Source organism: Zootoca vivipara, chromosome 11 (assembly GCF_963506605.1).
Source record: "Zootoca vivipara chromosome 11, rZooViv1.1, whole genome shotgun sequence".
NCBI lineage: Eukaryota > Metazoa > Chordata > Lepidosauria > Squamata > Lacertidae > Zootoca > Zootoca vivipara.
In genome coordinates this window covers 8,361,612-8,386,967 of record NC_083286.1, presented here as the reverse complement: position 1 = coordinate 8,386,967, position 25,356 = coordinate 8,361,612, and the positions used below count along the sequence as shown (strand labels likewise).

Here is a 25,356-nt window from a genome sequence, read left to right as displayed (position 1 = left end):
AACCTAAATAGGGGCAATTTAGAGAGACAATTCAAAAGACAAATCGGAGGCTGTTAAAACAAACAAGTTACTGGGTCCAACGGCACCCACCCAAGAGTTCCTAAAGAACTCAAATGTGAAACCAGTGATCTTCTAACAAAAATATGTAACTTGTCCCTAAGATTAGCATCCATATTTAAGGACTGGAAACTGGCCAGTGTAATACTGTTTTAAAAAAGGAAGCCTGGGAGATTCAAGAAATTACAGACCAGTTCATGTGATGTCTACTCCAGGAAAAATAGTAGAATGCATTTTTAAAGATATGGTTACCAAGCGCATAGAACATGGGTAGGCAAACTAAGACCCGGGGCCCGGATCCAGCCCAATCACATTCTTAATCCGGCCCGCGGATGGTCCGGGAATCAGCATGTTTTTACATGAGTAGAATGTGTCCTTTTATTTAAAATGCATCTCTGGGTTATTTGTGGGGCATAGGAATTCGTTCATTATTATTTTTCAAAATATTGTTCGGCCCCCCCACAAGGCCCTGCTGAAAAAGGTTGCTGACCCCTGGCATAGAAGAACAAGTCTTGCTGAAGAGGTAGCATAGATTTTGTAAAGATATGTCTAGTCTAACTAACCTGTTAAAATGACAATAAGCCTATAGATACAAATAATTAAGTGTACTTAGCTGTGTACTCAGGCTTTCAAAAAGCTGTCAATGAAGTCCCTCACCAAAGAGTCCTGAGTAAACCTAGCAGTCATGGAACAGGAGAAATCCACTTATAGATCAGTAATTGATCAGGGGACAGAAAGCAGAGAACATGAATAAATTGAGTTTTTAGAATGGATTGGTGTTCAGTTGTGTATATTCCTTCAAGTCTCAGTATTATGTATAATGATCAGGAGCTATGGCTGAGCCGGGAGGTGGCCAAATTTACTGATGACATCAAGTTCTTCATAGGGATAATAAAAAGGGGGCGGGATTATGAGGAACTACAAAAAGATCATTCTGAACTAGGTGTATGATCATTAAAACGGAAAATGTGATTTGACGTAAGCAAGTGTAAAGCTTCATTGTATAGTGGTACCTCTACTTACGAATTTAATGCGTTCCGAACACACATTTGTAAGTCGAAAAAAATTGTAAGTCGAATCCCATAGGAATGCATTGGGAGAAAAAATTCGTAAGTAGAAGCAACCCTATCTAAAAATTCGTAAGTAGAAAAAATCCTATCTAAACCGCATCCAAGATGGCGGACGGAGCTCCATTCGTAAGTAGAAGCATTCGTAAGTAGAGTTATTCGTAAGTAGAGGTACCACTGTATAACGCTGTGTTCTAGTAGTATTGGAGGGTGCTATCTATACCCACTTTTTGCACACCATGCATAATTTTATAAACCTATATCATGTCCCCCTTAACCTTTTTTTTCTAAACTGAAAAATCGCAATGTGGAACTCTGCAAAAAGTGGGAAAGGATTGCAATTCAAGAGGAAGGAGCTAATGTGGATGCATGAGGAAGATAAATGTTTCCCCTCATTTGCAGAGACATAGTTTAATAGGCAGTCCTGTATTAGGAAGTTTTTAATGTTTGATGTTTTATTATGTGTTGATATATGCTGTAAGCCGCCCAGAGTGACCGGTGAAACCCAGCCAGTTGGTCAGGGTATAATTATTATCATTATTAATATTATTATTCTTAATGATCACTAAAACAAACAAAAAAGGAGCAAACATACTCATGTCTTTTTCAAAACAAAAAACCACCAGCATTTCCAGCAGAGACAGGAGAAAACATAGGCCAACCAAAGAGGATTTAGTCAACTATATGAACTGATTATAGGGCTGGGTTGGTTGTGACTTGTTTGAACAACTGAGAGATGCTTAAAGTGGGCATGGCAATTTTTTGTGCATAGTTTAACATCATCCATTACTTTGGGTGGTGCACTAGTAAACAGATGACAGAAGAAAAAATGTATGTTGAATGGGGGGAAAACAACTTTGTTCAATGATTAAGGCTTGTGCTAGTGTGTTTCAAAGAATGCAAAGAAACCACAGCTCTTGAGATGTTTAAGAGCAAACAGGAGAACAAGAACAAAAAACTGGAATGGTTGAATTCAGGAGTGTTGGGGAATGTAAGCCTGCACCATTGCTTAATAGGTTCTTTCCAGCTCTAAAATCAGCTGTTTCTGTACTCCATGTCAATTACACTCACAGACCAGAGTTGCTGGCATTAAGTCATTATTAGGCTAGTGGAGGATGAAAAGCTACTCTTGTGGTGAGTCACTTCGTGAGGCTGCAGTACATCCTGATCTGATAAACAGTAAATTCAACAACACAATGTAGTTGACCTTATTTAACCCAGGCCCAGCAGGTTTCAGGAAAATGCCCTCCTGAAATCTTCTGTGTCTCACACAATTGCTTGCTTTTCAGCACATGCATATAATGTGATGCACAGGAAAACCTTACAATCACTAAACAAACTTGCTGCTGTATGGGGGGAGACCAGTACAACATGTCCAAATTTGTAGGAGAAGCATTCAAAAGGAAGTGGGAAAGGTTTAACAAAGCAGCACCTTCCCTAATTCATGACAGCAGGCTTTATTTTTAGCAAAATATTATTCAAGATTTGCACCATCAAGCGTGAGGCCAGAATATAGTTTATGTAGGAAAAGTCTCTCATCTATTGGGTGATGGGTTTCTTTTTTAAAAAAACCCAACAACATTGATTACCCAAACTGCTCTTACACGGGGCTCTCAGTGGTTTCCATCCATATTACTGATGCTACTTAGATTTGCTAATGCTGTAGCACCTAGTATTCGCAGAATATTAAATGGTCCCATATATTGGATGTTTGTGAGGAGCTTTGATGGTGCTTGCTTACATTGAAGACAAAATAAACTTTTGAAGGGAGACTCTTCATTAGGTGATGAAGGGATTAAAGAGCTCGTGTGAGCTCAGAGTGAGGCCTCTGAACTCTGCACCCTTCCTCCTCTTCAGGTTATGCTCTTCTCTCCTTCTTTGCCCCCTCAACCAGCAGTGTGGTGTGGTTTACCACACCAGCTGTCACCGCCAACGCAACGTGAGCCTTGAGACGCTTTGTGAGGCTGGGACCAGAAAAATGCACCTGGGGCCCTTGCACGCAAAGTAGGATCTATGCATTGTGCAGGATCTACAATTATGTAGCTAGAAATATAAAAGTAACCACTGTATATAAATGTACTAATTTAGAGATGCATGCACAAAACAGTAGGCACCATGCAGCTATCTACAGCAGATTTCCCCAACCTGGTGCCCTATAGATGTTTAGGATTACAACTCTCATCATACCTAGCCAGCATAGCCAACAGTCAGGGACGATGGGAGTTGTAGTCTCAAACATCTGGAGGTTGGTGATTGCTACTTTATTTATTTAAAAGGCTTCTATATCTCTTTATCAGGCAAGCCTGCCTCTCAAAGCAATTTACAAATAAATATATGATTAAACATTTAACATCTGACTCAAGTGAGGCTGTGCAAGCCTGGGTGGGCTTCATAACAGCCTATAATAAACTGAGCTTGAATCCTGGTAAGGAGGAAAGCCTGTAAGTGGTTCCTAAATCCAGGAGATAAGACAAATTCTGGTTCTGGTTCTGATTGGGGTTGCTTTGTACTGCAGTGTACTCTATGGGGCTTCTCCTGTTTTTGATCCTGAAGCAGCAATCAGTGCTGAATGCAGCAGCCCAACTGCTGGTGCAGACTTCCTACCAAGTGCATATAACACCTTGTCTTAAGGCTCTGTCTACCTATGTGTCACCAAGCCAAATTCAAGGTCTTAGTGTATAAAGCCATGAACAGCTTGGGACCCCCTTTGCCCCATATATACTAGTCTGGCTTGGGGTGTTAAATATACCAGTCCGGTTTGGGGTGTTCCTGTGCCTGAGTTGTGGAAATCCTTGACTATGAATTGTTCTTGTTCCATTTGGAATGGTTTTAGATATTTTGTCATTGCAGTGGTTTTATAGCTGTATATCCTATTATTGTAACCTGCCCTAGGACCTTATGTTGAAGGGCAGGTGATAAACCTGATAAACAAACAAACAGACAGACAGACAGACAATACAATATTAAGCAAGCACCATCTGTACTTTGTTTTGAATGCCTTTTAAAGCCCTTCTGTTTACACGAGCCCTTTCTGATGTACAGTATAGCTTAATACACATATTATTGTTGCTCGCTGTCCAAATGTTAAGTATTTTTATGCTGTTTTATGGATGTGTTAGGTTCACTGCCTAGATACGTTATTCTCTGGTATATAAAACAAGCAAGTATCAAATTACATATATATACACAGTATAAGACTAAAGAGTCTATTTATAATTACAGCCCAACATCCAGCATCCTCTGCTCCCCAAATATCACAATAAAGAAATGAGTATTTAAAACCTGTTTGAAAGACCTCAGAGATAGTTCAGTTCCAAAACTAATCTATATGAAGAAGAAGAAGAAGAAGAAGAAGAAGAAGAAGAAGAAGAAGAAGAAGAAGAAGAAGAAGAAGAAGAAGAAGAAGAAGAAGAAGAAGAAGAAGAAGAAGTAGTTTGGATTTGATATCCCGCTTTATCACTACCCAAAGGAGTCTCAAAGCGGCTAACATTCTCCTTTCCCTTCCTCCCCCACAGCAAACACTCTGTGAGGTGAGTGGGGCTGAGAGACTTCGAAGAAGTGTAACTAGCCCAAGGTCACCCAGCAGCTGCATGTGAAGGAGCAGAGACACGAACCCGGTTCCCCAGATTATGAGTCTACCGCTCTTAACCACTATACCACACTGGCTCTACCTACCCACCAGTTGGCTGATGTACCTACCCACCCACCAGTTGGCTGATGCTGTCAGATGAGACATTGTCAATCACTTGTTCAGCGGTTTCAATTCTTTGATTGGTTCTGTCAAAGCTGACAATGTCAGAAATCTGCTAAAGGGTGTGTATGGAATTCCCAGTCCAGCAATGGGAACCACATAAAAAGCATCTGGTGCTGGATAAGGGAGTTAAAATCAGGAACCATAAGCACAACATCCATTTGCATAAGCAATTCCTGATCTAGCAGAGCACAGGTGGTTGGGTATCCTGTATATAATTGATATCTTACTACCACATACTGCTTGAGAAGTCAATTTTCTAATAAGAATTTTGGAGACTTACACAAAACTTTCTGTACTTAGTACAATGTTCAGAAAGGTTGCACACCATTTAACAACCCTCACTACAGACAAAACAGTCAATAAATTTAAAATTTAACAAATCTTTAATTTCCCCCATCTTTGGCAAACGTAATCCACAAAACTGATACCTTCCTCTTTTTAAAACAAGATGTGAAGCATCACTACAATACTGCAACTGAACAGTTTCTAGTGAATAGTATGTTTAGTAATAAAATAAGGTTTAAGAGATTTTCCTCTTGGCGGGATCTCTTTGAGGAAGACAGAAAATGAAATCTGCAACTGATAAAAATGGATTCCCATATGTGTGCAGCCTAAAGACTTAGAGTGGATATCATTAAACCTGGGTTTTTATTTTATTCCATACCTGTTACCATACAAACAGTAATTTGAAAAACATGCTCAACAAATTCATAATCTGGATCCTATTCAGAACAGATATTTTGCATTTACCTTTGGGATTCCTGTGCAGTCAAGCCACTTCTGGAAAATGTTTTCAACTGACAGGCCATACCTTCCAAGAAAATTAAAAATTAACCTTATTCATGGAACATACATAAAATATGTCATTAAACAACAACTTTGTTAGAAACGAAGTTTGCAATCTAAACAGTGATATCTAAAACTGTTTTGAGCCTGGTTTTTTTCCTTTCTAATTACTAATGTCTGAGATCATGACACCTGAAAATGAAAAGCAGATTGGACTGTACACGTAAAAACGAGTGATGCATTCAGTGGTTATGGAAGCTGACAACATATGTTTAAGAAGCTCAAATGCACTGATGAAACATTTGGAAAGAATGGACAGGTGTTCTGCACTTCTTTTTGTGTGGCTTTTCCTCTTTAGTTTGCAAGAAGAGTGGAAAGGAATGAGGATCTGTTTAAGTGAAAATCAGAAATGGGCAGTAAAAAAACTGCCTGAGACTAATTAATCCAATCTCAATAGCTTTAGGTTTAGACTCTAAAATAATAATCTTGTGTGCTGGCCAAATACACCCCTATATCACATCAATTATTCCAAGCAAATGCAGAATGCACCTTTGAAGCATAACAGCCTGAAAATGGCAAAGGCTTCCATATTTACACTCGGAATAAAAATAGGTTCAGATAACATATTAGAAATAACTGCTGATATTCTTCTCCACCATTGTGTGATCAATCCCCGCCCCCCCCAATTTTCATAATATTTCTAACTGTGCTATAGAAAAGCAGAAACAAGTTCTGAGAAATATGATTAGCAAATGTTTACATTTTCCTGTACCGTGGGCACTGAATATTGTCCACAATGAGTAGCACACCTCACCATGAAAAAATATTTTTTTGCAATAATATGATTTTAGTTCTTAAAAGGATAAGTTCACTGGATGGGAACTGACAAGACCAGAAGCTCCTGCTCTAGTTAATTTCATACTTCGATTGCCTTCTAAGATACATGGGTAAGGAGCTGAAATAGCAGGGGGGAAAGACGACTTTGGGTTGAATTAGGCATTTGACAAAAGGCCAAGGCCAGGGAACCTAGCTCTCTGCTGAACATCTAAAAAATGGTGGGGAGGGCATGTCAGTGGTGGGTAATTGGTGCTTAGCTTCTCCCCTGCTTCTTCACTGCACTTCTGTCCCTCAACTGCATTTCTGAGATACATGTCCCCTGCAGATTGGACAAAAGCAGGCAAGGGAAGGCAATGAAGAGATAAACTGACAGAATTTAAAAACTGTAATTAGCTTTCAATGTTCCTTCCACTGTTCACACATCATATAGCAGTGGTGGCCAAACTTGGCCCTCCAGCTGTTTTGGGACTACAATTCCCATCATCCCTGATCACTGGTCCTGTTAGCTAGGGATGATGGGAGTTGTAGTCCCAAAACAGCTGGAGGGCCGAGTTTGGTCATCGCTGTCATATAGCAACGAACCCATGTTTGCCACAAAGTATACACTATGACGCAGGTGGCGCTGTGGGTTAAACCACAGAGCCTAGGGAATGCCGATCAGAAGGTTGGCGGTTCGAATCCCTGCAATGGGGTGAGCTCCCGTTGCTCGGTCCCAGCTCCTGCCAACCTAGCAGTTCGAAAGCACATCAAAGTGCAAGTAGATATTTAGTACCGCTACAGCAGGAAGGTAAACAGCATTTCCGTGTGCTGCTCTGGTTCGCCAGAAGTGGCTTTGTCATGCTGGCCACATGACCTGGAAGCCGTACGCCAGCTCCCTCGGCCAATAACACGGGATGAGCGCCGCAATCCCAGAGTCGGTCATGACTGGACCTAATGGTCAGGGGTCCCGGATGCCTGATGATCATCTTCCAAAGCAACTACTCTATTCCAAACTTAAAATGGAAAGTGTAATGCTGGTGGTCAACAAAAGGGGTTTAAAGACTATCTCAAGGCAAATCTTTTAAAATGTAGTATAAACACTGACAACTGGGAAACACTGGCCTGCGAGCACTCCAGTTGGAGAACAGCTTTTACTAAAGGTGTCATGGGCTTTGAAGAAACTCGATCTCAGGACGCAAGGGAGAAACGTGCTAAGAGGAAGGCACGCTTGGCAAATCCACACCGTGATCAACTCCCGCCTAGAAACCAATGTCCCCACTGTGGAAGGATGTGTGGATCCAGAATTGGCCTCCACAGTCACTTACAGACCCATTGTTAAAACCGTGTTTATGGAAGGCAATCTTTGCTCGGCTATGAGTGATCACCAAAGAAGAAGACGACCTATACACTATGACAATTGAACCTGTAAAAACATGTTTTTGTATGTTGCTTTTAGCTTTACCAAGCTACATTATAAGGTAGCATGGCACTTTTTACACCTAAAAATGGGAATAATGCAGAGTCCCACAAGGAAAGGGAAGTTCAGGGCAGGTGATAAATCTGCAAGTGAGATGACACGGACCAAGTTAAAAAGGCAGCCAACATCCAGGGCAACTTGGTTCTGTATCTCTTCTCTTAAGATTTTTCAGTGCAGGGAATACCTTGTCTCCTCATAAATATTTAGATAAGAAGGCAAGCTAAAAGTAAAAAGCATTTCCTGGAATGTCAAAGGAGCTGTAATTTAACATTTGCTTATAAACTCAGCACTTTCCCAGACACTTAGATTGTCCATTAACCAGATGCAACAAGAGTAACACAACTTAGGAGAAAGGTGCCACTGGAAGGAATTTTTTTTATTTTGTTTCGACTACGTCAGACCAACACGGCTGCCTACCTGCCTAATTTAAGCGAGCCTCTGAAGAAGGTTCTGTTAACAAAGAATAATGAATTTGTGTGTTTTGTACAACTGAGGCAAAGAAATCACGTTCCTCAAATGGAAGAAGCTCCCCCTGGATCCAACCAATGTGCCAAATACAAAGTGTTATATCCAATAGTGGCTTTGACTTAAAGGAAAGCACTTTTGCTCACACTAGTCAAGGCACTGATTGTCACCAATCCCCCTACTCACTAAAGTCTACTGCTCACCCTAAAAACTGCTGCCCAAGGGCTGGGTGATGCTTCAGAATATAATGGGATATGGCACAGAGGTCTGCATTAGGTAAGAGGATTTGACAATAATAATAATAATAATATGAGTGTCTCAACTTGCATGAAAGGAAGCAGCCAAATAACTGACTTCCGTGAAAAGCCTTGGAAAAAATGAAGCCATAATTCCTATATAAAGGCTGTATCTACATGCAAACATAAACCATTTTGTACATTTCCGAGGATTGCATTAAAATAACAGCCCTGTGAAGGAGTCTAAAGATTCTGAAAATCCACAAAAAAACAATAATTGCCAAGATTGCTTTGAATAAGTTGTGACACTAAGCCATCTTAAGACTGATAGAGAAATACAGTACTGTATAGCCAAATACACAAATGCTGGCTTACAAGCAGAAAATATTTCAATATTGACATAGCATGTTATGTTTTATAACTTAGAAAACAGGCAAGAGTCATACTTTATTAATAGCTAAAACAAATGCTTTGAATAGAGAAAATAGGAAGAGAAGAGCAACTACACCCATCCACTGTTGTGATAAAATTCTGGAAATACAAAAGTAAAATTCATAAGCAGTGCAAAAAGTTTTCTTTCAAGGCATGTTCATGCGAAGGCAGAAATGGCTCAGAAATTTCTAGTGAGGTGAATGAACTTCAGCTGAACCATGGAGGCAACCCACTGACTAAGAACACTGGTTGCCTCAGTTATAGAGTTTTCTTTCAACACTAGCCTTTCCCCATCAGATCATGTGCCTTAAAGTATCCTAGAAAAAACACTTAGGCATCCTCGGAATACAAAAATGTCAGGAAATTACAACCACGCATGTCTGATTGCTATGGAAATTATTGTATTTAAAGATGAACGTAAGCACATAGACTATAGATCAAACTTTATTTCTTTATTTGCATTTGCATTTTGTATTTTTCTGTTGTGAACCACCATGGGATCTTTGGATGAAGGGCAGTATACAAATTTAATTAAACAATTGTTGTTGTTGTTTTATATTCCACCTTTTATAAAATTTCTCACAAGGCAGAAAACATTCCTTCCATATTTACACAGAGCACTGAATTATTAGTTGGTTTAGGTGTAGAATTTTTAATATTTAAGTCTCATGATACCTTTTATGCAGGAAGTATATGCTATCTGTATGTGAAACATATTTTGAAATGGCTTTTGTTAACTACTAATACCTTGAGATGCCCATTTTACAGTTATTCTGAGCAATAAGAACATAATCTGAAGGTAACATTTCGAAGTTAAAAGTAATAACTTGACACTATTTGTTTACCATTTTTGCCAAGAGCAGATGTAAGATGATGATGATAATAATAATAATGATAATAATAATAATAATAATAATAATAATAATAATAATAATAATAATAATAATAATAGGTAAAGGTAAAGGGGCCCCTGACCATCAGGTCCAGTCGTGTCCGACTCTGGGGTTGCGGTGCTCATCTCGCTCTATAGGCTGAGGGAGCCAGCGTTTGTCCGCAGACAGGGATTCGAACCACCGACCTTCTGATCAGCAAGCCCTAGACTCTGTGATTTAAACCACAGCGCCACCTGGGTCCCAATAATAGTAATAGTAATAGTAATAGTAATAGTAATAGTAATAGTAATAATAATAATTTAGTTATACCCCGCCCATCTGGCTGGGCTTCCCTAGCCACTCTGGGCAACTTCCAACAAAATATTAAAATACAGTAATCCATCAAACATTAAAAGCTTCCCTAAACAGGGCTGCCTTCAGATGTCTTCTAAAAGTCTGGTAGTTAGTCTTCTCTTTCACATCTGGTGGGAGGGCATTCCACAGCGTGGGTACCACTACGAGAAGGCCCTCTGCCTGGTTCACTGTAACTTGGCTTCTCGCAGTGAGTGAACCACCAGAAGGCCCTCGGCTCTGGACCTCAGTGTCCAGGTAGAACGATGGGGATGGAGACGCTCCTTAAGGTATACTGGACCGAGGCCGTTTAGGGCTTTAAAGGTCAGCACCAACACTTTGAATTGTGCTCGGAAATTAAAGTGAAACTAACAAGCTGCACAAGTTGTACAGAACTAAAGGGGTAAGATCTACCGAAATGAGCAGCATAGCACCCAGTGAATCCATAGAGCTTGAAGGTGCCCAGCACAGACAGGCTACATTGGCAGGCCTGGTGCATGCCACCAAACATCCCTCTGCCAAACATCCAGCCAATGCAGCTCCATATATCAAGGAGATGTCCTTTCTCTATCAGCTGGTTGCAGCCAATGCTGAGGTTGTGTTGTGTTCCGGGGCTGGGACGGTGCTGCAGAGCATAGGCCCCACTGCTTTACAGTTGCCAGTGCATGGATCAGTACACTTGTCAAGGATCAGCAACCCTTGTTAAATGTATATAAGCATATAGGTATATGAAGATATATACTAGGGGTCCCCCAACTAAGGCCCGGGGGCCGGATGCGGCCCAATCGCCTCCTAAATCTGGCCCGCGGACGGTCCAGGAATCAGCATGTTTTTACATGAGTGGAATGTGTCCTTTTATTTAAAATGCATCTCTGGGTTATTTGTGGGGCCTGCCTGGTGTTTTTACATGAGTGGAATGTGTCCTTTTATTTAAAATGCATCTCTGGGTTATTTGTGTGGCATGGGAATTTGTTCATATTTTTCCCCAAAATATAGTCCGCCCCCCCCCCCAAGGTCTGAGGGACAAAAAGTTTGAAAAAGTTTGCTGAACCCTGATATATACAGGTGAAACTCGGAAAATGAGAATATCGTCGAAAAGTGCATTTATTTCAGTAACACAACTTAAAAGGTGAAACCAATATATGAGATAGATGTATGACATGCAAAGCAAGATATGTCAAGCCTTTATTTGTTGTAATTGTAATTATTTGTCGTTAGGCAGGTCAATAAATGGAATGTAATTAATGAAATGTAGTAGCAATGTTTATTTTTGTATTATTGTAACTATTTCTTTTATTACTGTGAAATTCCAAAAGAAACCATTTGTAAAAATTGAAAGAAAAATAAAAAATAATAAGTTGCATTACTGAAATGAATGCACTTTTTGACGATATTCTAATTTTCCGAGTTTCACCTGTATATGTAGTTTCATTGCACTTGAATGCAGCCAATTCAGTGCAAGCCAACAATGCAAAAATAACTGCAGTTGGTGTATGGCTCTATATAATCTCTTTGGTTTCACTTTATTGATTCAGATATCCAATATTAGAAGAACAACTTTATGCCAAAAGAATAAGCCACATAAAATAATTAGTGTGCCCTGTATAAGCAGATCCACAATGCAACAGCATTCATTGTATAAACATTAAGTGGTCTAGATATTTCCCTTACACTTACAACACATAATGTGATTGCTGGGGACCACAGTAATGGTGAACTGTTGAATTTAGGACAAGGTTTGCCAAAATTCATGGTCATCTTAGGAATATGATGCAAAATGATCGCAGATGCATATTGAAAAAAGAAAGGAAACTGGGAATGTGTTGTCCCTTCCAAGAAAAACACATTTCCTAGCTTCAGTATTGGAAAAGACTGAATAAATATACTGGCTAGGATCCCAAAAACTGCTTAAGCTCATACAAAAATTTCACACCAGTCCAGTGGAATTTTTGACAGTTTCCTTTGAACAATGTCCGCCAATGCAGTATCTATCACGAGCTGGTTTTGAAACACCCCTTGATTTCAGAAGAAGCTTGCCATGAAGCATAATGGCTTGGTGTTACCAAAAACACAAAACAAGAACTCCAAGTCCAAAGTTCCCTTTGGCTCACAGAACTAGTTGCATGGCTTTTTGAATACTGACCAATATTTTTAAATATGTGAATACATTCCAGTAGCGACAATATTTGGTTATTATGCACATACTTCATTTCAGATGGACAAAGTATAACTCTTCTCCCATATTATACTAGCAAATGAAATGTGTTTAGAAATGAGTGGGAAAATACGGTTGCCACTACAGGGAGCAGGTGAAAGTGTGGTTTTAGACAAACATCATGTTCTGTTGCTCTTGGCATCACACTGTATCTTTTTACCATATATAAAGCTGGCAGCATAGTATATTCACGGCTATACAGTAAATTATCATAAAACTAAAAACTTCTCCATACTTTCTTAAGGGGGAAGTTGAATAAACAGCTATTACAACCTTCTTATTTAAAATTAAAATGTTTCTGGCACATTCTTAGATCCCAACCTGGCCTCCAATTTTAAATCAAAATTGATACAAATAAGAAATAGGAGAATCAAGTTTATTCAAAGATCTAAGAACATCAATAAAATCAAAACATACTAATTAACTAGGTATCTCGATTCCCCCCCCCCAAACATTGGGGGTTAGATATCCATATTATTTCAATAATTTAGGTTTTTCACAAAATGTTTATTTTATAAACCAAGGCTTCACAACAAAAGCTTCCACAATATAGTCAAACATCCTAGCAGAAACAAATTAATAGTAGAATAAATATACCACACATGACTGTTGGTGATCCAGCAGTCTGCTTTATGATAAAACGGTTAAACCAAACCATTGAATATCAGTTATGTTATAAAGAATATGAAAAAGATTTCCTAATGAAAAGAATTAGCTGATATCACTCTGATATCCTGCTTATGTGTTAGTGAGGCTAGACGTTTCCATAGAATTGTGAAAGTGTTTTAAAATCAAAGAACTACAAACTAATTCCAGTTTTAGAATATCAAATGCTTTCCATGATTTCTCTTTGCCTACATTTCTCTCTTCCTATAAAACAAATAATACTAATTAAGCTTATAGTGAAATCCTATACATATCTTCTCAGAAGTAAGTCCCATAGCTTTACTCCCAAGTAAACCTGTATAGGAATTCATCCACAATGTTTGTGCAGTTCACTGTAAGCTCTTGGGAGGGGCTATAAATGAGATCTGCAAATGAAGGGCAGTATACATACTAAATAAATAAATACCCTTGTTTATTTTATCAGATAGGAGACATGACAAACACATTGGGCAGAAGTCACCTAACAAACCCCTTCATAGCTTCTACTTGCCCAACAGGGACTCCCCTCTCCCTCCTTTGCCCACTCCCCAAATTTGGCACAAGGGCAAAAATGCACAAGGGGGAAGGCTAATTGTTCCATTTGGCAAGCTGATATGCTGATATGTCTGTGCATGCTATCTATAATAGCATAGCGCTGAATTCCACCCATTAAATTTTGTTGTCTGTGTATAAGTTGATGGAAGATTTATATACAAGCTTTTCATCTGCAAAGATTCTGGAGACAAAACCCTTTTTGAATATACACCGTACCCATTATGTTCTTTGTCTTTCTCAGGCTGATTCCGACCTACCGTTTTAGCTGTGGGATGTCCTCCAGTAATAAATGAAGAAAATCCTGGAAGAGTAACAAAAGACCACAGTTTAATAACATGAATTTAAAAATATACACTTAATACTTTAACTGTTTATTCTGTTTTACAACATTTAAAATAGACGTGGATATAATGTCAAGGCTTACAGACAGCTATCACAAGAGATCAGAACACTAGCAATGGCAACTAGAAAATTAAGAAGACGAAATACAGGAACAAAATAAGTCATAAGTAAGAAACAAACATACTTGTGCTGGGTGGATCATTCCCTCTATTTCCAAACTTCAGGTGTGGGTGCCTATCCTTCTGCAGCCACTACAGCTCCAAGTTGGTTTGGGGAAACACCATGATTTGCATACCTATTTAACACCATCATTTGATGTGACCTCTCCTCCTCCCAGAGGGGAGGAGTTGTGAGCGGGAGCCAGCTCCCGTGTCAGCAGGGGGGCGTGTTCGGCCCCCTGCATCAGCCTTTCCCTGCTGCCATGCCAAGCCCCTTCCGCCAACCAATAGGGCTGGCTTGGGGGCGGGTTTAGCCGCATTTAAGGGGCCACAGCAGCGCTGAGACCTCATTCAGCTTCCTGCTTTCTTCGGATCACCTGCCCACCCTCCCTTTAGATCAGTCTATGCTTTTGACCTTGATATGGACTTTGGTTGGTTGCCTTGGTTGCCCAAGGGGCCTGTTACGATTTTTTTTTCCATTTGGCAAATTGGCACAAGCCTCTTGGTTTCGCCTACCTCGTAGCAAATTGTCACAACTTTCCTGGTATTGGCGGTTAGGCATTGGAATATGTGCGGTGTGTTGGAGGGGAGGTTGTGGCCATCACCTACCTCTCCCCTTGTTTGGGTATTCCGTTAAAGGAATCCGGCAGTCATGGATCCTGTCCGATGCCCTGCTGGTGCCCCCGGTGACTTCTGGTGAAGCTTCCAGTTGTATTTGCATCAACAAGCTCCTCCCACTGGCTGTAACCCTTGAATGACCCCCCCACTGAGCTTGTTTGATCCAGTGCCTAAAGCCAATACCTCTCACATGCTGTAACCAATAAAGCTGTGGCCTTATTTAGCCCATTAACCTAAAATACTTGTGTCCTTGTGTCTTATTTATTCCCATGCGGGTGGCGGGTCCTCGACTCACAAATATATTTTAAAAAGACAAAATGCCAAAACTGCCCAGTAAGGACTCAATGTGCTCAACAGCCTTCAAATGCTGACTGACTGCTGAAGGGTAAGAAAATGTAGAACTTGGGATGACAGAGAGGGATGTAGTGACTTAGAAGAGGGACAGGATAACTTGCTACAACCTCGAGCGGAAACACACCACAATGCAACATTTTGTTGCAAGTCCCACTTGTATAAATAATTTACATTTCAAAAGCTTAAGTGTCAATATTTTATTTATTTTATTTTCATTTTCTATACTGCTTTATGTTTTTAAGAGTCTGGGCCCCGCCTCCTAGGCCAGGTGGAAATGGCCAGGCGATGTTCCTCTGGCCTCATGAGCAGCCTTTTTTAACCACCACAGAGAGAACAATTACAAAGACACCTACTGTATATTACTATATTTATATTGTGTGTGCATATTCAAAATTGCACTATCCAAAACAAATATTTATATCTAGACAAACACAATTTCACTATCCCCACCACAAAGGGATGCAATCCGCCTATTCTTATTGTGTAGTCAAATATGTAATTTGTTTATTGTATTGTTATTGGGTTGAAATCAGTGCTGCTGCTCAATGATGGAAGGCTCTTTGATTGAGTGGCTTTCATCAGTGGAATAGGCAAGGAACATGATTTTTGAATATTTCCTCTTCCTCTGCAGCTCCTGCCCCTCCAAATTAGTGTGTGTTGAAGGGCTCTTTGGGAGAGAGCAGGAGATCATGTGATAGGGATGCAGGAGGAATGTATGAAGCAGTAAAGAGAGTGTTTGCATATTGCAAGGACCCAAGGGGTTACAGAACTCCCGAGGCGTACATTTGGTTTCCCTACCACAATGTTTCTACGTGTGGTACATGCCAACTTTTTCACTTTTATGGAAGCAAGTAAAGGGGTGAACTTTGGGGTGCTATTAGAGCAGTTGGAGTAAACCTGCTCCTAGACCGTGGGAACACCCTCCTCCCATCATTAATAATTAAGTCTTCTATCTGCAGAGCCCTACATATACATACACAAATTCTGACTTGTTTTTTTGGGTCACATTAAAGTGTGTCATAAACTTTGGAACATAGAACGGAATGTTTGGAATTGGCATATTATTAAATTGTACTGTAATCATATTTGATTCATGGGCTAATCATTGGGCTGCATACCACGATGAAAATATTTTATCTCTGTAAGGCACATCTAGATAAAACAATTGCTAAGGACAAAATGTTGTTGCACACGTTCTCATTTCTTTTTGTTCCAGCTGAGTCAAATGTATCAGGGTAGTCTTTATTATCAAAATGCACCAGTACAATATGCCTTCCTGTTGGCAGACAGATGGAGACACTGAATACAAACAAATTTGATCCTAACTAGCCAAACAATAATAATCCCAAGTTGTCTAAATATTAAAATGCAAAAGCAATGATCCAATGGAGCAAATATTTCTGTCTGCCTGATGAAGTTTTAGTCAAAGAAAAAGCTTCAATCAACTCTGCAGTTTCTGAGTTCTAAAAGAATAGAACTGGAACAATACTTACTATGCTTTCTTGGAACAAAGAAGACACATTCATTTTCATGCTTGTATATCTACTTTAACTGAATCATGAAAATTCTATGTAGCCCGCAAAATACTTTCCATGAAGATAAGGATCAGTTAAAATGTAACTTGCAGAACACTTTCACACACAATAGAAAAGCTTAGATATTTTAGCATCTATATTAATAAGACTGAACTAATAATAAGATGCAAAATTATGATCTCAACAAATGAATCAGCACTACAGCTGGTTACTTGTTGAAGCAGATGTTACAATGAGAAAATTAAAATCTGTGAAGTATTTTATCCCTAAGATATTCATTTTTCATCACCAAACTAAACATCAACCTTAACTGCACTAGTGGAATCAACAAGTCATACTCATTTCTATTTATTTATAGTTACCAACACTCCATTCATTACACAAATTTCATCGAAAGGTGTTAGTCAATGGATTCTCTCACAGAAACCAGAATGGACTTTTAAAAAATCCTGCCCTTAAATTCCAGACTTTCTTGCTACTCAACTAAAATAAACAAAAACTACTATTAAAAACATACCGAGCATGCAGTCAAAATGAAGGAGAAAAGAGCAAACTGATTAATGTTTCACATGTGAAGTCATTTCCTTGCACCTGTGGCTCAGATCTAGGAAAAATACTACAAATGCCACTAGAAACAAGGCTAGTATTCAGAATGCAAGCAATTATTTATACTTTAGATGTTATACTCTGTTCTTCATAGTTTTAAATGCTGGGAATCCATCCCATTATTTTTTATGGTGTAGAGGAATACTAAACATTAAAACCTTTTAAAACTGTTATTTATTCTGCATCTGATGTTTGGTTAAAGATTCTTATTCATATTTATGCTAGGTAACCCATAAAAATCTGCATTTGCAGCCACATTTGTCTAGGTGTGCACATATATATTACCCCGTACAGAGGTATGCAGGCCAAATAATCAAATCTACAATTCAGAATCTCTGTACAATGAGCTCAAAATTGACTATAATTTCCCCATGCCACAACCAAGATGTTATATCACAAAATGGCACTTGAGAATGCCCAAATAATTCTCACCACAGATTTGCGGGAGACCAAATATGGATTTGGCCAGGGCTTATGGTGAGTTCTTTGGCAAGTTCTGGTGTTGTAGCCCAGCAATTCGTGTCATAAAAAGCTCAACAGGTTTGGCTGCGCACTCCCCCCTTTAAAAAAGGTCAACAAGTTCCAGCACCTCTTTTTCTAGAAAGAAAAAAAAAGCCCTGGACATGGCTGCATTTTATCCTCAAGTAATAGATTCCTAAATCAGGGTAGAAAATCTCCATTGGCTTTAATTGATTCTGATTCAAATAATGCCAAAGCTGATAAAATAAAACTCAGTGAAGATATAGAACTTAGTGTAACCCTTTTCCTCCTGTCTCTGATGCTATTTCATCGTTGACAGACCCTCCTCAGACCTTGTCAATCTAAAGGGTACCTTGAGCTCTCATCTCATCTTGCTGTATTGCAAGAAATGCATGCTCTTTCCCCCCAGAGATACACAGATTGCATGCTTACTAAATGAATTACGCTACAGTGTTACTGTCAGGAAACACTATAAATCAAAAGGTTAAAAATGCAGCCCACTGCAACACAATTGGATGTAATGCTGGGAAAGGACAGCAAAAGAAATGCATTTGTATCTTTTTCTCCTCTCCTTTCCTTTGTTCTGATGCTCATCATAACACCAATATGGGGATCCTGGAACATCAGCACCCTAGGCAACAATTCTCACCTCTCATTAAACATATTTTTTTGAACCGAGCATGAAAAACCAAATATAAAATTAAGCAGGGGCTTTCTGCCACATCTACAATAACTATAAAAAAAATAGATGACAATTTTTCAAACATTTGCCTCAGGGTTAGGAGCGTGTTTGAAAAGTTTCATCTGGTCACAACAGCTGGATACTGTAGTTTATAAACCCACATTTCACAGCAGGCTGCTCGGGCGCAAAAGAAAATGACTAGTGGATTAGCAACTCCATTGTAATATGATCTTACAATGATGACTAATAGCCTTATGAGCAGAGATCTTCCAACATTTTGCACTATTTGTGTAATTTGCTAACCAAATTGATTTTGCATCAAGCCTGTAGATTTATCTGAAACAAATTCAAGTGTCCCACCCTAACTAATACTTTCAGTGTAACTGAAATAATGCATTTTGCTGTCTTGTTTTCAACCAACAGCTAGGGACCATAGGTTTCCAAGGCTCCAATCTGAATCATGCTAGGAAGTAAGTCTACTGAGCTCAGCAGACGGTATCACACTTCTAAAAGATGAAGCTATTGCACTGCGCTGGAAAGAACATTATCAACATCTCCTTAAGCACAACTCCCCCGTAGCTGCTGAGGTCCTCTCACAAATTCCGCAAAAACAAGTTAGAGATGAGCTTGCAGTATTTCCAAATCTGGAAGAGTTGTGTACAGCTATTTTTTTAAAAAAACATAATTTTTATTAATTTTAAAAATTACAAAAAAACGGTACATACATAAACACCTTTTCCACCTCCTTCCCACCCCCCTCCATGGGTCCTCCCCTGCCACAGAAGTATCCCATGTAAGTGAACAGTCAGAGATGGTCCATTTTATGCTTGGATTTCTGTCCTCCTCCCCCTCCCCTGTCCCCAAAGCCCCCCCTGCCACCAGGGAGCTCCAGTAAACCAGGGCAGTACGCAGGAGGTCATCCATCCAACCATCTATTATCATACCAAAAAAAAAAAAAAGTAAAAATAGAAAAAAGAGAAAAAAGAGAAGAAAAAAAATATCAAAAAAGAGAAAAAGACAATACAAAACAGAAAAAATCTTTCTTTCATTCATAATTATTAAACCATATTTTGTGGGCTTCCCCACCCTCCCCCCTTTCATCCCTTTTTTATCATCTTCAACAGTTTCTTATTTTATAAAAATACACCTTTATACCTTATACTACTTATAAATTGATTATTATCATTTTCACCTAATGTCCAAATCACTGAAAAATCAAACTCCCATTTTATCTTCCCGTGCCTAATTTTTACCCCCTCTATAAGCCTCCATATTTTCACATTTTTCCAAAGACAATTCACTTTTAAAACTATAACTATTCCCAATTTAACCTTACATCCCCGATTACCGGCTCCACCCCCCCAATCCAGCAAATTCCATAATCAGCAGACCAGTTATAAACCTGTTAATCCATCCTTATAATCACAACTTCACTTTCCCTTCACCCCACCCCCTGTTTACAATCTTTTGCCATCCAGGCCTCCATACAAGACCCCTGAGTTTCTTCTCTTCTCTGCATATTTTTTCCCTCTTCCCTGTGGGCATTCTGAAATTCCAGTAATACCAATCGTGCCCCACTCAAAGGAAAGGCACTCCATCCAACTTTTTGTAGAGTAAAGTCATCATTTTTTTTCGTGGTGGGCTTCATTTTGTGTTAAATCATCACAGTCCTCATCTTCATCTTTTCCTTCCAAATCACAGTCACCATCATTGTCATTCTCACATTCGTCTTCTTCAGTTTCAAAAGCTTCATCTTCTAAGAAATCATATTCTGCCATCACCATCTGGAATTGTTGCTGTAACTCTTGCCGTTGTGTCTCCTCTTGACATAGTTCTATTCTTGCTTCCCACATTAAGGTCAAAACAGACCGCTGGAACTCAGGCGAATACCTTTTTGTTGACATAGTTCAATCCTGCCAAGGTCAAAACTTGTCACATGGGGTGGAATATGATCACAGTTTATTTTCTCGACTCCATTTTAACAAGCTGGCTGCATTCTTCAAGTCTTATTAAAAATAAAGTTCGAACTCACATTTCACAAGCATTTAAACCAAAAAAGAATTTCCACAAAGTCCAGAAATACAAATTGAAATAAAAATTTGACTTATAAGTCCTGATCAACTCACTGGGTTATCTGGGCTGCCGGCTCCCGAGGAAAAGAAAGGTTTTTCTTAGTCTTTACCTCTTACTGCAGGGCACTCACAACCACAGTCTCTCTCCCCTTTTACCCTGCATTTAGGGGAGATTCTCTTTGATGCCTTTGAGGGATCCTTTTAAATTGAAATCTTCTATTTACGGCTTCGGGTTTCTATTTACTGTCTCTTTTGTTGCCGTGGGGGGGGGGGGTGGCTTCCTCTTTTCTCCCCTCTCTCCCAGATCCAAATTGTTTTATAATCCAAATCGTGAGATTACTTACAGTCTTATTTCCAATCGTTTTATTTTCAGAAGAATCCAGCGCTCTCCGCCTTCGGCTTGAAGCTTCTCCCCGCTAGGATAACGTTGCCGCTCAAAATGGCCCCCGCGACTTCTACCCTCCTCGCTCCGGAGCTCTTATTAGAGCTAGCCGGAGAGTTGGGGAGTCCGGATTGGGGCTCTGCCGAGCAAAATTTGCCCCCGGGACGCCCTTCCCGGGGTTCTAAGGGGCGCAGCGTCGCTCTCGCTGCCCTCCCCACTCCTAGCAGGGACGGGCCGTCTCGGAGACGAGACGAGACCCCGCCGATCGGCGCTGGCGCTGAACCGGAAGCCGAGTTGTGTACAGCTATTAACCAAATGAAAAACAACAAAGCCAGTGGACCTGATGGGATACCTGCCAAAGTCTTCAAAGTGGGTAGAATTGAACTTACACAACAACTCCACAAGCTCATTGAAAAAATCTGAGAAAGAGAAGAAATCCCAGCAGACTTTAGGGATGCCAAAATTATCAATCTCTTTTAAAAAGGGTAACATAACTTATTGTGGAAACTATCGAGGCATCTCTCTATTAGCTGCCGCCGGCAAATGTCTTGCAAGGATCTTAGCAAAACGTCTGGTAACAATATCCGAGGTGACCCTTCCTGAATCCCAAAATGGTTTTCGGCCTTCTAGGAGGACAGTGGACATGATTTTCACCACTTGACAGCTTCAAGGAAAATGCAGAGAGCAAAACCAACCCCTGTATATGGCGTTTATTGACCTAAGGCCTTCAACACTGTAAATTGTAATGCCCTGTGGACTGTCCTTCTGAAAATTGGCTGCCCAGATAAATTTGTAAACATCATTTGGCTCCTCCATGATGATATGACAGCAACAATCGCAGATAACAATGGCTCTCAAAGTGAACCATTCACATGCAGATCCAGAATTGGCCTCCACAGTCACTTACGGACCCATTGTTAAAACCGTGTTTATGGAAGACAATCTTACTCGGCTACGAGTGATCGCCAAAGAAGAAGAAGATTCTCCCTTTTATCCTTACTTAGCTGATGGCAGTACAAGAGTCCTCCCCTTCTTCCTAGGCATGAGAACGAGTAGATGGGAAGGCAATGGGCTCCTGCAAATTCCACACAGAGAGCCACACTGTCCTTCTCTCCTGAAAAACCTATATGCATAACGTTGGAAGCCATACTGTACAGGGGAAAGTGTTGATTTTATTTCATTTCCTATCCACATTTCTCTACATTGATACAAGTAATATTCTTTTGAACAATTATAAAACATCCTCTCTGTGGTATTCCCACTTACATCCCACCAGGGGCGTAGCCAGGATGAAAATCAGGGGGGCAAGGGGCAGGGCCAAGGGGCAGGGCCAAGGGGTGGGGGGAGGGGCCACAGCGGGGCAAGGAAAGCTCCCTTCTTCCTTGCCAGCTTTCCCTCCACCCGCCCCGGCGATCGCGGAGGAGGGGATCGGAGCAGCCCGATTTCGTTTTTATTTTGCCTCCTCCCCCTCCTCGAACGGCAGGGGCGAGGGGGCGCCAGGATCAGCCTGAAATCGGGCTGCTCCGACTCCCTCCTCCCCCTCCTCGAACGGCAGGGGCGAAGGGGAGCCAGGATCAGCCCGAAATCGGGCTGCTCCGACTCCCTTCTCCCCCTCCGCGATCGGCAGGGGCGAGGGGGAGCCAGGATCAGCCCGAAATTGGGCTGCTCCGATCCCCTCCTCCCCCTCTGCAATCGCCGGGGCGGGTGAAGGGAAAGCCCCAGAGCCGCGCAAAGCGTTTGGCTGGCTTTCCCTCCGCCCGCCCCACAGCCAGCCGGCTAGAAGGGACGTCTCCCTTCTCCCTTGCTGGCTGTGGGGTGGGCGGAGGGAAAGCCAGCCAAACGCTTTACGCGGCTCTGTGGCTTTCCCTCCACCCGCCCCACAGCCAGCCAGGGAGAAGGGAGACGGCACCGGGCGGGCAGCGGGGCAGGCTGGCCAGCGGCCCTGCTTCTAGGGGGGGCAATTGCCCCCTCCTGCTCCCTGCCTACGCCCATGCATTCTACTGTGGAACTCTAACTTTAACATTTTATCGTTAGAAAGTAATTTGCTTTCTTTGCCCCCCCCCCAGCCTTTATCACCTCTCCTTTTGGTTTAATGCTGTCATGTTTTAGGGCAAGTTAGATGTTACGACAAAAAGGGATGTAAGTCAGAAAGCAGACCATGACAAATTCTGGGTTATTGACCTGATTTGTTAACTAAAATTGCACCAAAGTTCCACAGTTGTATCCATCTAAATCTGAGTGCTTGGAATAACTTCTGTGAGTGCAGGGTAACTTCCACTGTCTCCTTCCTCTACATATCCCAGCACTCCCATTAAATCTGTTCCAGAGGGTTACAGGGACCCCCATAACATATTTGGGGAGTGCATGGGGTTGAGGGAGGGGACATTCAATTGCTTTTATAAATGCTGTTCTGCGTGCACAATGATTTAGTTGGATGCAGCCCTTTGGACATAATTGAAAACATTGATTTAATGCAAGCAAGAATCTCAATGTGAAAGCTGGCATACAAGCAGAGAGGAGGGACAACAGATAAGTAGGTGATCATGATGTAAATCATAGTTTGTGAAGCCAGGGACAAACATACAAATCCACCCAAGACAGCATTTATTTATGGAAGCCACTGCAAGAAAATAATCTAAAGATTCTTTAAAAATAGCCTAAAGGCACACAATTCAACTGCTGAAGTGAAGTGGGCTCCATATGAAGATGTTCCTAGATAGCAGACCACATAGGAGCCATGTGTAGGTCTCTCTGCTCCATGGAGCATGAGCTGGTTAAAAATAAAACTAACCAACAAATAAATGATAAAGAACACGCAGGAACAGTTTAGGTGTCTTTCAAAAAAAAGTGTGTGCGCATATTCATCTTGAATATGACTCTTCTACACTCAGCAGTGCATTTTGACTCAATTATTTTTACAGTCAATGATGGAAATAAAAATAACTTTTCTGTTTTGTAACAATAGGGAAATATTTTTTTCAGCTTGAAACCTAGTTGTATTTTATCTTATTTTCATGTTTTTAAGCAGATCACAACAAAAATATTATGAATGCATGCTGGCATTTTTATTTCATAGGCTTAATGTCAATATCAGAAAGAAAGCAGAGATTTTTAAAAAAATATAAGCCTGTTTAATTTGGTCTAAATGAAAATATCCATTATCTGATGGTGATGTGTCTCATGACATGCAGAAATTCTCTTTCAACACAGTGCAGTTGTTCACAATATGGCATGCTATAAATCAAGATTGAATTTTTTTACCTTACATTAAGATACCTTATGAAAAGAGAGGCTTCTATGTGCCTCCACTTGACCCTTTTAATACTCCAGAAGCAATTTCTCTCTATAAAGAATAGCAACCTTGAGTAACAAAGCATGACTGAAATGTGTTTCCATAAGAATTTAACAAAGCCATCCTGGAAAGAAGAAGCAGGCAAAAAAGATTATCTGCTTCTGTTGCTACAGTTCATTTTTGTACGTTCATTCTTATATTCAAACCAAAGTTTAGTTTTTGAAATATTCAATAGAGGTTGTGTTAATATAACTAAGGATGATTTAGAAGGGGAAAGTTGGAAACATAATACAGTGGTACCTTGGTTTGCAACCGCTTTGGATTACAACCGTTTTGGATTACAACCACGTCAAACCCGGAGGTGCGTGTCCCTTTTTTGGATTACAACCCATTTTTTCTTGGATTACAACCCTTTTTTGGGGGGGGGAGGCCCCATTGGCGAATGTGTGCCTTGGGTTACAACCTGTTTTGGTTTACAACCGGACCTCTGGAACGGATTATGGTTGTAAACCAAGGCACCATTGTAACTACTCTGTATCAGAGGAAGGTCAATCTAGTTCAGCATTCTGATTCCAAGAGCTAAGAGTTAGAAGATCCTTGGAAGCTCATGAGAATGGCATTAAGATATCAGGGATTTACTCTGTCATGGATGCTTTAGTTGAGATTCCTACAATGCAGGGGGTTGGACTAGATGACCCTTGGGGTACCTTCAAGCTCAACAATTCTATAAATCTATACTACATTTGCGCAAAAATATTCCATTTTGACATCATGATTAGGAGCCCTTGATAGATCCATTAGATTAAACCATAGCATCCGTAACATACTTCCCTGTAGCTTTCTTTATGGCCAGCCACCAGTTCTGGGAAGCACACATCTTGCATACCCTGACAAATGTATTTTCTATACCTGAAGTTTTCTTAAAATCTAAGATATTCAACAATGGAACACCCACCTTAGTGTTAAGCCCATAAGCTCTGTGGAAGCAAACTCAGGATCCATGTTTCCAACACTGGCCAACCACCAGGGCATGAAGGTAACAGCCCTCTAATTCTCTTTGCCCTTCACTTCTAGCAACTGATACTGAGAGGAATAGTGCCTCTATAG

The 25,356-nt window shown here is 40.5% G+C and overlaps 1 protein-coding gene across 7 annotated transcripts in view; it reads right to left on the bottom strand.

Annotated features, from left to right (window-relative positions):
- Positions 1-25,356, bottom strand: part of AOPEP (aminopeptidase O (putative)) — a 194,842-nt gene that overhangs the window by 94,960 nt on the left and 74,526 nt on the right. For all 7 annotated transcript variants that reach the window (XR_009558309.1, XR_004691556.2, XM_060280102.1 and 4 more), the window contains 2 exons: positions 13,986-14,029; positions 5,629-5,689 (listed from right to left, as the gene is read on the bottom strand). Coding sequence is in view for 5 of the 7 variants with exons in the window: in XM_060280102.1 (XP_060136085.1) it covers positions 5,629-5,689; positions 13,986-14,029 (105 nt within the window). In the remaining 2 variants the exon portion in view is untranslated. The remainder of the gene's footprint in view (positions 1-5,628; positions 5,690-13,985; positions 14,030-25,356) is intronic.